The following is a 12853-nucleotide window of genomic DNA, read 5'->3' on the forward strand; positions in this document are numbered from 1 at the left end:
TACCATTGAACTTGTTATGGCCCCATTGGCACTAAGACCTGTGTTGTAAAGAGGGTCATAATTTTTCAGACTGAGACAATTATTGCAAAGATACACACTACCATAAGTTGGAAATTTGATATTTTCACACATGTAGTACAGATTCATAGCTGATTTTGAACCTGTCATACCAGGAGTGATTAAATCACACTAAGACAAGCTAGAAGATCATGACCTCCCTAGACAAAACTAGGATTAGTTTGTGACTTCCAGTGGTAATCCTATTTGTCTTTGCATATCGTGTTTTCTGAATAATATCCTGATTAAGATTGCTCCATATCACCAGAGAGTGTGTTAATGAACCAGTCCTCAAGTTTGAGGAGTGTCATCTGCACAAAGAATAATTAGTGGCTAATGTGCTTCCATTATTTTTTAACATATTTATAGTGGTTGCTGAAGAGTTTCTCTGAGTGGTTCAAGTTCTAAAGGCAGGTTTTGAACTCAAAGTTGCTTCTACCAGGTTGATAGTAATGCAAATCTATTTAGAACAGTTTGCCTGAATTTCACTGTTTATCATTAAAAAAGAGGGCAGAATGAATAAAAAAGTTTTAAAATGTGACTACATTTTTGCTCATGAAATAACAGTAACATTTCCTAGGACTGTGTATAAAACATGGGAACAAGTTAAAAACTTGTGTAACAATTTTGTCGATTACAATTACAAATATTAGTTCAATATATCAAAAAATGAGGACCCGTAAAAAGAAAATAATAAAATGTGTTAAAGGACGACAACACATTCTAATCATCCAACAGCATGTTTAAAATGTTGGGATGTACGTATTAGTTTATGAAGTGTTTCTACTTAAAGGCTAGATTGGTAGCAAAGCAATTCTAAAAGTTGTTTTGGATATTTTATGGTTTTTAACAAATGTCAAGTGTTTTAAATATTGTAATTAAAGGTATGCAGCTTAGCAATGCCTCTTTACATAGATGTTTAGCTTGTGTTAATATTGGCAATGTACGGTCAAAATGTTCTGATGTTTTAGTTTAAAAAATGGAACACATTAAAAAAAATCGAAGAATATTTTAAAATCCTTTAACGTGTTCAAGTGTCAGTCACAAATTTTAAACAGTCAAGATTATCTGTTAAAAAGGCTCCTAAATGTGTAAGTGGTACAAATGTTTTTGTATGACTTAATTAACCATTCAGAATACAGAAAAAGATCCAAATTTATTTTTTAATTGGAAATGTATTTAAAACATTTTTGGTCAGACTACAAATACTTCAAATTATTTTTAACTTTAAGGTTTTAGTTTAGTTAAATGTTTGTTTGAGGGTGATTAGGGAGTTGAAAGAGTTCTGTGTAAGACCTTTGACTATTGTAATAAGTTATTTAAACTTTAAAAAACATTCCAAGATCTATTTAAACTTGCTACTTGATCGAAGTATTTTTTAACTATTGGTTTGAGAATGGGAAAGGGCATTTACTTTATTGAATGGTTAATAGAGAATCTTTAAATTAAAATTATAAAGGCTATTTGCAACATTGAAACACACTCAAATATATCATTGTATGTATATATGTATATGGCATTTCTCTAGCGTAAGTCTAGCCAAAAGACAGTAGAGCGCTGTACATGGTCAAAGGCAAGCATAAAGTTAGCGCGTAATAGGAGAGGAAGTTGGGTTATGTATGGTTAATGCATTGTGATGTAATGTTCTTTACAGAGGTGAATCTTCGTTTCTAAATTACAGCTGGTGTTGGGGTGAATATGATGGATATGGGGATGTTGTTCCAGATCCTGGGTGCATAGATGGAAAAGGCCTGCTGTATTGTTTTTTTTCTCTCGTATACTTCTTAGTTTGGTGTCCTGGCAGTGCCAAGAACCACCAGAGATGGTGACCTTGTCTACAAATTAAGCAGGGTTGGGTGCTGGTAGTGATGGCTTTGTAAATGATACAGCTGGTTTTAAAGATTGTGCAAGTCAGCAAGGGGAGCCAATGAAGTTCCATAAGGATGGGGGTGATGTGGCCCCAGGTGATATGTACAGTACTGCAGCGTGTAGAATGTCCCTAAGTAGTGCCAGTGTGTAGTCTGGGATGGCATGAAGTAAGGCATTATCACTAGCCTGATGCAAGAGTATGAGGGCTTGAACAGCAGTTCTGAAGTTGCTTTCTTGAAGAAACGGTTAGACATTGTTATGAAAAGAGAGCAGGTTCCTGGCTGTCTTTGCTTCCTGGTTATCTTTGTTTTTTAAATTTAAACAAAAATCAAAAGGGGGAGTAAAGAGGTAGTGCTAGGAAGCACTCGGGTGGATGCACCCTCCTCCAGTCAATGGTATCAATAAACAACAAGATCCACCTCTAAGAGGTTAGCTGTGCGCCTAGGTGTCAGAGGCATACACAGTATTTGTTAAAATACCCCTCACACACCAAAAGGGCCCTTGGTGTCATGCTTCATCATCGGGGTCTTCCCGCCCCGCTGCGGGACAGGGCGTGCTACGACTGGCGACTACGCTGGAGCACTTGAATATTGTAAGTGCTATGTGAGGTGTATTTGAGTGAGTACAAGTAGGGTCAGGGGTGAATGAACAAGTGAGGTTAAAAAATACCTGGCCTTATGGTAACAAAAACTTTTTATTTGTCATAGGCTGGTATTATTAGAAAATATGCGTCGGAGAGACCAAAGCTGTTAATGAGCTGGTACTCCTGTTGATGTCAACATGTTTAGAGGCTTTACATGCCTCTTCGTCAGGACGGAGTCAGATCCCTCTGTCACTCACTATGGTTGCCATCTGAATGTGCAAGGTGTATATACAAGTGAAAGTAAAAGTACAATACCTATGTGGTATGGAAATAATTCTAGTTCTAGCCCTGTCAGTATTTCTGAATCATGAGCCTGTAAGATAAGCAAGAGAGCACACAGTTACTCGCCGTGCGCTTCCCAATGCGCATATATATGTCACCTGTGGAAGAGAGACAATAGTGAAATATAGTGATTTTTTGATTTGAGAAAGTCTTATACCTTACAACTAAGTGCTGTGACCTGTTTAAGGAGAAAAAAGACACTACATGACAAGACACACAAATAACAGAAAACACACACTCTATATCGTGATGGTCATGGTACACAATGGTGAGCTGTAAAAGGATTCAGGTAAGGAGACATGTTATTATGCTGGATACATACTGATAATGAAAGGAGTCAGTGCCCCATGAGCCGGTCAGGAAGAGGGGTAAATGAGACTCTCATCTGTTGGTGAGAGGTAAGTATGAAGACAAAGTTAAGTTCATTCACCCCTGACCCTACTTGTACTCACTCAAATACACCTCACATAGCACTTACAATATTCAAGTGCTCCAGCGTAGTCGCCAGTCGTAGCACGCCCTGTCCCGCAGCGGGGCGGGAAGACCCCGATGATGAAGCATGACACCAAGGGCCCTTTTGGTGTGTGAGGGGTATTTTAACAAATACTGTGTATGCCTCTGACACCTAGGCGCACAGCTAACCTCTTAGAGGTGGATCTTATCGTTTATTGATGTCTTTGGTTTTTGGCAGTGTATTCCTTGAGGTTGAGATTAGCGTCCAGGGTGAATCCAAGTGACGAAGCATTCAGGGAAAGTTAGGGGTTTGAAGCCGTCAAATTCCATATCATAGAGCCAGATTTTGCACTGTATCTTGTTTTTCTGTTCTTGGCAGGTAACAGGAATTCTGACTTGCTAATCACATGCTGGAATCAGTTGTGTCTGTTTATTTATAGCTTCCAAAAATCTTTGTAATTTAAACTTGAATCAAAATTGCTTGAAAATAACATAAACAATGTATTAAAGCTACCTAAAATCATTAAGTCAGGCGTTAATAAAAAGTGATTTGTGTTTTCACTATAACAAATTCTCCATGGGCTTCATGTTTGCAACAGATTACATGCAAATTAAAATATTTGTAAAATTATTTGCAATCCAATGAATGCAGCTCACCCGTTGAGGGAATACTACTAATCCAGTGTCACATTGAACACATTAACCTTAGAAACGGTGGGGGGAGTGACCGTAATAAATTGAACCTTTGCATCTCTTTAGAAGGCCTGTGTGAAAACCTCATGATGCCAGAGTAACTGGAACAATTTTGGTAATTTCATGTTACTCTTGTGACGTGGAATTACTGAGAATTACGGGATTATGCCTGTTTATGTAATTTGGAGTGAATTGGACAGAAATACCTAGCTAAGGGCACAGAAACAGAGCGTGAACAGTAGATTGCTGGTGCTGTTCCTGTTCTGTTACATTTAAAGCTATTTTCTTATTGCAAAATGCATCCTCGGGCGAATTTTGGTTGCAAGGTTGCATTCTGCAGTAAAACACCATATGCAGGGTTAAACTAGTTGTGTAATTCCCTGTAATCTTGAGTAATTCTGCTGTCATTTTGCGTATTTACGCTGCAGCAAATTACACAATTTACACACACCCCTACTTTTTAGATCCCCTTGTGTAACATGTTTTCAATTGGTAGTGCCACAACTCCTAAATTCGTTCCATTGGTTGCATTTGATGAGCATTAGCACTCATTTATTGGGACCTGTACTTATTGTTCATCATCAGACTTTAAGACAGACCCAGAGACAAATAATACAAAGAAGGATAAAGAGAAAAATAGAAAAACAATGAGAACGGATAAAAGTAGAGATGAAAAAGAACATTCTATAGTGAGATAAAGAATCTGGAAGTATAGATTGGTGAAGGAAAGAGGCATGAGATGGAATAAAACTAGGCTGCCTTGGTATTTGGTAATTCAGGCATTCTGCCATGCTCAGTGGCGTAGCTAGCCCTATGGGCGCCCGTGACTGTCTCTGCGTTTGCCACCCCGTGGCGGCTGGAGTGAAGAGCGCGGCGTTCTGGTGAGTATTTTCTCCGTTTGCCACCCCCTTGTGGCAAACGCAATGTATGTTGCCGCAGGTGATGGTGGGGGGATGCCGCCGCCCCCAAAACTCGTGCTTCCTGGGGCAGGAAGCATAGCAAGCACAAAAATACAAAAAAGTTCAGTATTTCGATTCCAACCACAAGAAATGCAGAAGTTTTTTAAAACAATAAATAAAGACCTAGAAGACGACGGATGAATGAAGAAAAAGATTTGACTTTAGTGTTTAGAGAACTTTTGCTTGAGTTCAGCACTCCAGATGAGATAAAACGGAGGCGCTATTTGCAGTGCTCTTCCATCCTGCTAAATGCAAAAAGTACAATTGATGGTCCGAATGTTGAACAATGTCAAACATTCACCCCAGTACAGAGATCTGGTCCTAAATCCATCTTTTTTTTTGCTCCCCATGCCATTTCATTTTAAACCCAGCCATATGCAAATCAGTCTTTATCCATTTCCCAATGGGAACAGGCCAGCTCGAACTGCCGGGCTAGGTCCTCCCTGGACTGGAAACAAGCATATTATGACCGGTTTTGTGCTGTCATAAGCATCATCATTGGTCTGATCAGATGAGGTGGCATCAAAGAGCAGCATGCCCCAAAAGAGGAGGCCTACCTCTGCTGGCATGTGATAAGAAGATGGCATGGAAACTATCTTTTTTCACTTCTATGTATTGCTCACATAAAAAGTATATATTCAAATCCAACTTGGTCAAACCCATTCAAAACCCATTCTAGTAAATTAGGGTGTATTTTCTTTCACCAATGATCTTACTTCAAGGGCTTGATTCACAAGGTTTTGTGAACAGATACATGGACCACGTCTGTAAATATAACTCCGAGTTGGTGGATGGGCAGTGCCTCATCCTGTGAATCAGGGTTCAGTGAAATGCTGCTGCAGATTAGATTTACCCCTGTGAACAATTCAATAGTTTTACCGATTGTCTGTTGGTTGAAATCTCTGTCCTGGGGCAGGAGGCAATCGTGGGTGGTTGCTCAACAAAAGGTTTGTGAACAACAACAACAAGCTTGTCAGTCCATAGGTCTTCAGGCACATTGCAATACTGGGAAGCTGCTCCTGCAAAGAACAGAAGCGCCTTTCCAGGTGGGATTTGGTGATGGGCGCACACTTGCGATAGGTTCTATAATGAGATGCAGTTCTTATAAATCTAATGATTTGTCCTTTGTTGATGGTGGTTTGATTCAACTCACAACTTGTTGATGGTGGTTTGATTCAACTCACAACTGAATAATGACAAGAACAAGCCAGCACATGTTTCGTCTTTATCAAGGCGATAAATAGGGTGCTTATAGAAGTCTAACTCCAAATGTGAAAAAGCAGCAAGCTCTAGGAGGGAAGTACCATGAGAATTGTAGTGAGCTGCGTAAGTAGTCCCTATTGGCCTGTGCACGCTTTGTGGCAGTACCACTAACTTGACTTTAGTTTATAATGAAGGTAAGTTGTTGATACCATGGTGTCAAAAATGTATGGCTGAATTATGACTTTTACTAGAAACAAGTTTGGTTGTAACTCTGGAAAAAAACTTTGTTAATCAGTGACTTTAAGGAAAACTTTAAAAATCGATAAAGGTAACTACCATTCAGTATCTTAGAAGAGGTGCCTAATTAGGTGACCAAACTCAAAAAATAAAGATGTATATATAAGCAACAGGTGGTTAATTTTTGTTTGCCAATTTTTCTTTTGATAAACTGAATTCCTATTTATAGGGAGATGATCCTGGGAGAAGATGCACGCCTACCTAAGAGAATAATCAAGAAGGGGAAGAAATTAAAAGATGAAAAAGTGGAAAGACCGCCAACAACCCCCATCATTGATGTAAGTGCTGTAGAATGACAGAAATGCTGTATCTTTACATTTCAAAGAGCCGTATTAACAGTTCCATCCTCTGCTGTTGACTGTAGTGAACCCAACTCAGTCAGTCTCTCTGAGGGCTCCATTACAGAAAATAACATCTTGCACAAATCTAGTAGGCATTACTCAGTAACATTTACAAGCGCCCTGGCCCCACCAGCTGGCTAATCATTCAGCCAACGCCGCTGGACTGCGACAAAAAATAGGCTGGAGCACCTGGCACCAAAATAAAACTAACCTCCACTAGACAGCTAAAAAAGTGGCTTAAATTTAAAAATCAGGGCAGTTTTGAACATGTAAAGATACGTTGCATGAATATTTTTCAAGGTATGGGAGGTTGCATGCATTTGTGTTTGTTGGAGCTATGTTTGTGAAAATATTGAGAAAATCAACAGTAAGAACAGTCTCAGCTGGCCATAAAATCGATCCACAAAACTGTTACAAATTCGTCTGACACACTGATCTATCAGGCGAGCCCATCGGGCGCTGCCTGCTTGCCCTATAGGCTAGTCCAACCCTGCCCGCCAGGCTGAGAACCCTCAAACACTAAGGCACCCAGGACTAATTTTGAACTACATTCGAAAAGGAAAATATTAATTTCCTAAGATTTTCCTGTTTTATATTTTCTGACTGTTTGGTAAAAAACAGGGAATTCTATTCCACTTGGTGCAGTTTTATTACATTTGCTTTTCTTTTTCATCTTCTTTCCTGATTTCGCCTATTTTGAACATCAGCTTTTTTGAGGTATTAGCTATCAATTGTTTAATATATGCAGCATTTCCAGTACCTTCCTGCATCCTATTGCACCCTTTAGGAGGATGTGCCTTGAGCCAATGCTTAAGGGAGAAGATAGAGATTTCATGGTGCCTTTGAGCCACTTTGGCCTGTGAATAGCTTGATGTACTGAGTTTTGGAAGCCTGGTAGAAACATAAGAAGCATAAGATGAATCTCTTCGATTCTTTTCTACATTTCCTCTGCCAATAGCTTCCACATACTAACCACATGAAATGTTAAATTTGCTAACCCATTTACGTTCATTTTACATTTTACTTATAGCCTCTCTTATTTTAGGAGAATTTCCAACAATTTCCTACAGTCATAATGTTTTAAACATTCCTTTCTTCTGCCTGAGAATTTGTATATAAATTAATTAAAAATGAGCAACAATTTTATTCCAGTAAATATATGTTCAAACCTAGCCTTATATACATGGTTAAGTTATAAAATTGAAATAACAATTATTTGAACTAAATGACAATTTTTCGAGGTCAAGATTGTCGTGTTCTTGGAGTAACTCACTCGGAGACTGGTAGGTGCTTATTATCTCTTTCTTTATTCGTTGCATATCTCTGTGCCCACATGCACGTCGTGGCCTCTGCCCTCGTGTCCAGTAATGCCCTGACCAAAGTGGGGTCCGGTCTCCGTCCCCTCCCCTTGGTCGAGTGAGTGCAGGGTCCTAGTGCCACTGACCCAGGTCACTACAAAGATGTACTTTGGAAAATATAAATTACTGTGTGGGGTGATCACATGTGCTGTTGCCTGGTGTTGTTAGGCTACTCATACATCTTGCATGATGATGTCCAGAATCAAATATGTATGCTGAGTAGGATCTTGCAATCAGAAAACGCCGCCTTAATCCTTCACATGTCTGCAGAGTCATGCTACATAATACCCTGTGTAACATGAAGATACTTGGGCATGACAATAAGCTCTTTGGGCACAGCATTTATGAGATATTGGTTGTAAACGTCTGTTCAATGAATAGAGGTTAGATAGTTCTTCTGAGCTATACAATTTACAGAAATGTGAGTGTTATCCAACTTCTAGGTGCCCTGACAATTGAGTGATTTTTAACAGATCAGAGACCAAATTAGAAGTTTCGGCCACTATGAAATCATGTTTTCATAGATTGTTAACTAATAATCTGCTGGCATAAATTCTCTTTTTAACGTACTGTACTTTGTTCTGCAGCCTACAGTTAAGTTTGATAAACAACCGTGGTATATCGATGCAACAGGAGGCACACTACATCCCTACCAGCTGGAAGGATTGAACTGGTTGCGGTTCTCCTGGGCCCAAGGAACTGACACCATTCTGGCCGACGAGATGGGGCTTGGGAAGACTGTCCAAACCATTGTGTTTCTCTACTCACTGTACAAGGAGGTGAGTCTTCATCAGTCCAAAATGGAGTGCCTAAACTCATTTGTTTTCGGTGGTTCCTTACAAACAAATTCATTTCAGCAATTACTGTTCTGCCCTAAATAGCAGACCACCTTGTGGCACTAAAATTATATTAGTAATTTCTGATAATATGAAGGTAACTTCTCATGCTCATACAACATCTCTTTTCGGTTAAGAGAAACTGGATATGATCCAAGCTCAAGTCATGCAGTATTGTCAGGCTTTCCTTGAAACAATGTGCAGTGCACAGGATGGGGATCATGCTTGGGTTGTCCGATAAATTACGACTTTGGCATAACTCTACAAGGTGTGCTTTACCACCCACGGGTGACAAGGGTAAACTTGGTTCAATGCACCAGTGATGAATGTGCAACATAATTTATTGTAGCCCACATAACACTAGCCAATGTTTAACTGACATAGAAGTGTTGATTTTGGGTTACTAACAATCCCATAAAGGGATCAGGGCAGGGCAAGGCCACTCTGGCTACCGGGCAGTTTGGAATGCTGCTGAGCTGCTGGCTGATTTTACTTCAGTGAAGTCTGATTTCGTTCATGGAGACCTGCGTGTGCTTCGAAATAATAAAAGCAAAACGAATGTTGTTTAGTACACGCAGGTCCCCATCAACGAAATCAGCCCCCAGCTCAGCAGCATTCCAAACTGCCCAGTAGCCAGTCCGGCCCTAGATCAGGGGCACCATGTAAACAGCATCCAAACATTATTTCATTGTTCACAGTATCACACACACTGTACTAGGAAGAATGAACACTTCTGAATTAAAATGATCTATTGCTATAGTAACAGTCTGTTTCTCGATACATCTTAAACAACTATGCAGAATAAAGGCAGCAAGAAGACCCATTATAAATAACGAGAATAAAATTAACATTTCCAGCGTAGTTAAAATGTAATTTTAAAACATCAGCTAGGACTTAACACCCTAATGTCTACTTCTATGCACTATACTATGAGAGCATTTAAGGCAAAGCAACTTGTAGTCTAGAGTTTCTTGGGGAGAAGAGACGCATTGCATAACTTGTTGACAGCAAACGCTTTCTTTATCAGCGAAGGCACGAAGACAGTGTTCCCCGCGAAGGGGAGACACACACACTGTGGTAACGGATAGTCGGTCTTCCTCAAGAACTCAGAATTATCAGCTTCAATCTTCAGGTGAGATGTTGCATCTCCATAGTGGTCAAGTGGTCATCCTTATATACTAAAATTTATCAGAAACTGGAATTTCTGACATAAGTTTAAAAATGACTGACATAGATTATGTGCATCAAGGTATGCGTCCTCTGTGTTTCCCTAAGAACATATAAAGTAAAAGGAAGTCAATTCAGACTACATTATTTTGGTTATATGTCAGTATTTTACCCAGACACATGTTTAATTGATAGCTATATCTGTGTCATTAATTGAATAGCTTAAAGCTTTCACCGTTTTTTAGAAAGATATGGTTAGACGACACCTGCATTGAATGGCAGACATGACAATGATTCTACATAAATCAGTGAAGAAGGCAACTCCCATTGTATAAGATAGGAAAGATGGTGACCTCCTCTAGTGAAGGTGGAGTTGAGGCTTACATAAGATGGAGTCAGACCTTAGAGACTTTATGTCAGGGTGAGAAGTGGTGTGCAGGGGGCAGGCATCCAATCTTACTTAAAGGATATGAGACACATCAGGAAAGTAGATACTGCTGTGGGAAAGGGAGAGCAGGATGGAGTCAGAATCTTTCTGAGTGGTGTTGCTGCTCAGAACATGGGATAACTGCCAAGTAGCGTAAGTACACACAAGTCTTTTTCTGATAGCAGGAGGGTGTTTCTGTGGTACTGAAGAACCGCCAAAACATAAGTGGACCCTTTTTTTTAAACACACAAGCTGCACTTTAAAAACCTCACAAAGTTAAGCTGCACTTTAAAAACCTCACAAAGTTAAAAAATAATGTTCTCAAAGATGCATTTAGGGGTATTTTCAGCTTTGCACACCTGTAAATGTTTGCATTATCTAGGGATATGTAACCGCTTTAAACCTGTGAATGCAGGAATAAACAGCTGAAAGGTGACTGAGGTGCCTCTGCAAAGTATCAGGCAAGACATTGAACCCCATGCACACCAGTTTAAATGACATTTGATGCATTTGATCTAAACATTACAGATTGTTGAAATCTGCAAATTAAGCTGCAAATTATGGATTAGGTGTTGCAAATTCACGTGTATGCATATGTGGAATCATATTTTTCCAATGTCCCTGATTATAACTCTAATTGTCTGATTCTGCAGTCAACAACCTTGACTGCACCTGTTGAAGTTGTTATCATTACACCATTAGCATGCTCAATATAAATGGCACGGGTATGGCACCACATGGTCTTAGAGCTCGCATGATGTAATCATTGGACCAAATTCCAATTTCGGCTTTGCACTCGCTTACCAGTACAGGCTGGTTATCAAAGCAACAGCCCTGCCATGTTACTGTGATCTATGTGTGATGTGCTCCTCCAGTCTAAGTTATTTATTTGAATTCTGGGACTTGTAGTCTTCTTTACTCCAGTATAGAATGGAGCTACAAGTCCCAAAAATCAAAGAAAAAACATGGACTGGAGCATCACACCACACATGGACCTGGTAAACGTGGAAGTTATGGAGTAAGATACGAAGTATCATAAGGAATGTACTGGAGATAGTTGGGCGCAGGTTAACCACACTTTCTTTCTTGTGATGGTGAATGAGGACCACAAAAAAAAGAGAAACACCATTACCATGCTAATGCCGTGAGTATAAATCAAGTACCTATTCCCAATCATTTTTATGTTAATGCTGAATTTCTGGGGGGTGGGGAGTGTAAAATTCACTTTAAAATGTTATGCTATCTAACTCAGCATTTGTAGCGTACATTTCTAACATTGATAGCGGCTCATACCATTGTGTATTGCCATCGTGTTTACATCAAGCATCTCATTGAACTCATGCATTATATGCAGACATAGACACTGAGCTCCCCCTTAAGTATTGGTTAATGTTGGTTTCATTAATCAACCATTGGTTGATTGATAGAAGCTCTCATTCATGGCTTTTGGAGTTTTATCTTTGCCATAAGGCATTATCTAATAAGCCCCATTGGTTCAAACTCGCCTTCCCGATTTGTAAGTTTGATTTGTTAGAGACTGTTGTATTGAGTAGTAGCAACATAAGGTATTTACTGTTCTGCAAAAAGCAATATTAATTATTTAAACATGAGAGTGCTGTGAGCTTCGCTGGAGACAATGGAGTTGTTCAGGGCCAAAAATGGCTGGTACAGACTTTCTGTTTCAACTTTCAAATGCTTTTTTCTGTTTCTCATTTCTTAGCTTAGAATATTCCACCCCCAGTGATTGGAATGTTCTAATAGCTCTTTAGCCCTTCTGCTTGGACACTATCACTTTTAAAGACTTTCACTCTAATTATAGCCCCTCACCTGTGACACAGGCCTGTAACTCAGGTTTGTGGCCTTTAACAACAGTGATTGCCCAAGGCAATCGGATATAATGCTTAGGTGCAGGGCTTTCCTTAGGCCTATGGCTTGGGTTTAGGGCTTTCAACAAACATTATATCCCTCTGCAGCAGAAAATAAAGCTTAGGGAAATTGGCAAGATGGCGGCGTCAGGCTAGACGCCGGTTGCTGCTCTGAACAGGACAGCCGAACATGCTGTAAACTAAACCAGAGATTTATACCTGATTAAGAGGGAAATGAACTAAAAAACACATTGATGAGTGTGCCAATAGCCCCGAGAGATATGGATACTGATATGCGACTTATGCAGCCAAATGAGTTTGACACTGTACCCGTCACGGCTCCACTTTCCACAAGGACGCCGCTTTCACTGATCTCCTCCGTAATTGGATTTGCTGTCCTCCG

The 12853-nt window shown here is 39.7% G+C and overlaps 1 protein-coding gene across 1 annotated transcript in view; it reads left to right on the top strand.

Moving 5' to 3' along the window:
• Nucleotides 1-12853, top strand: part of CHD5 (chromodomain helicase DNA binding protein 5) — a 1012157-nt gene that overhangs the window by 526549 nt on the left and 472755 nt on the right. The window contains exons 13-14 of the mRNA XM_078640953.1: nt 6626-6734; nt 8743-8934. Of these exons, the coding sequence (XP_078497079.1) occupies nt 6626-6734; nt 8743-8934 (301 nt within the window). The remainder of the gene's footprint in view (nt 1-6625; nt 6735-8742; nt 8935-12853) is intronic.

This window comes from Lissotriton helveticus, chromosome 5_1, assembly GCF_964261635.1.
Source record: "Lissotriton helveticus chromosome 5_1, aLisHel1.1, whole genome shotgun sequence".
Lineage (NCBI taxonomy): Eukaryota > Metazoa > Chordata > Amphibia > Caudata > Salamandridae > Lissotriton > Lissotriton helveticus.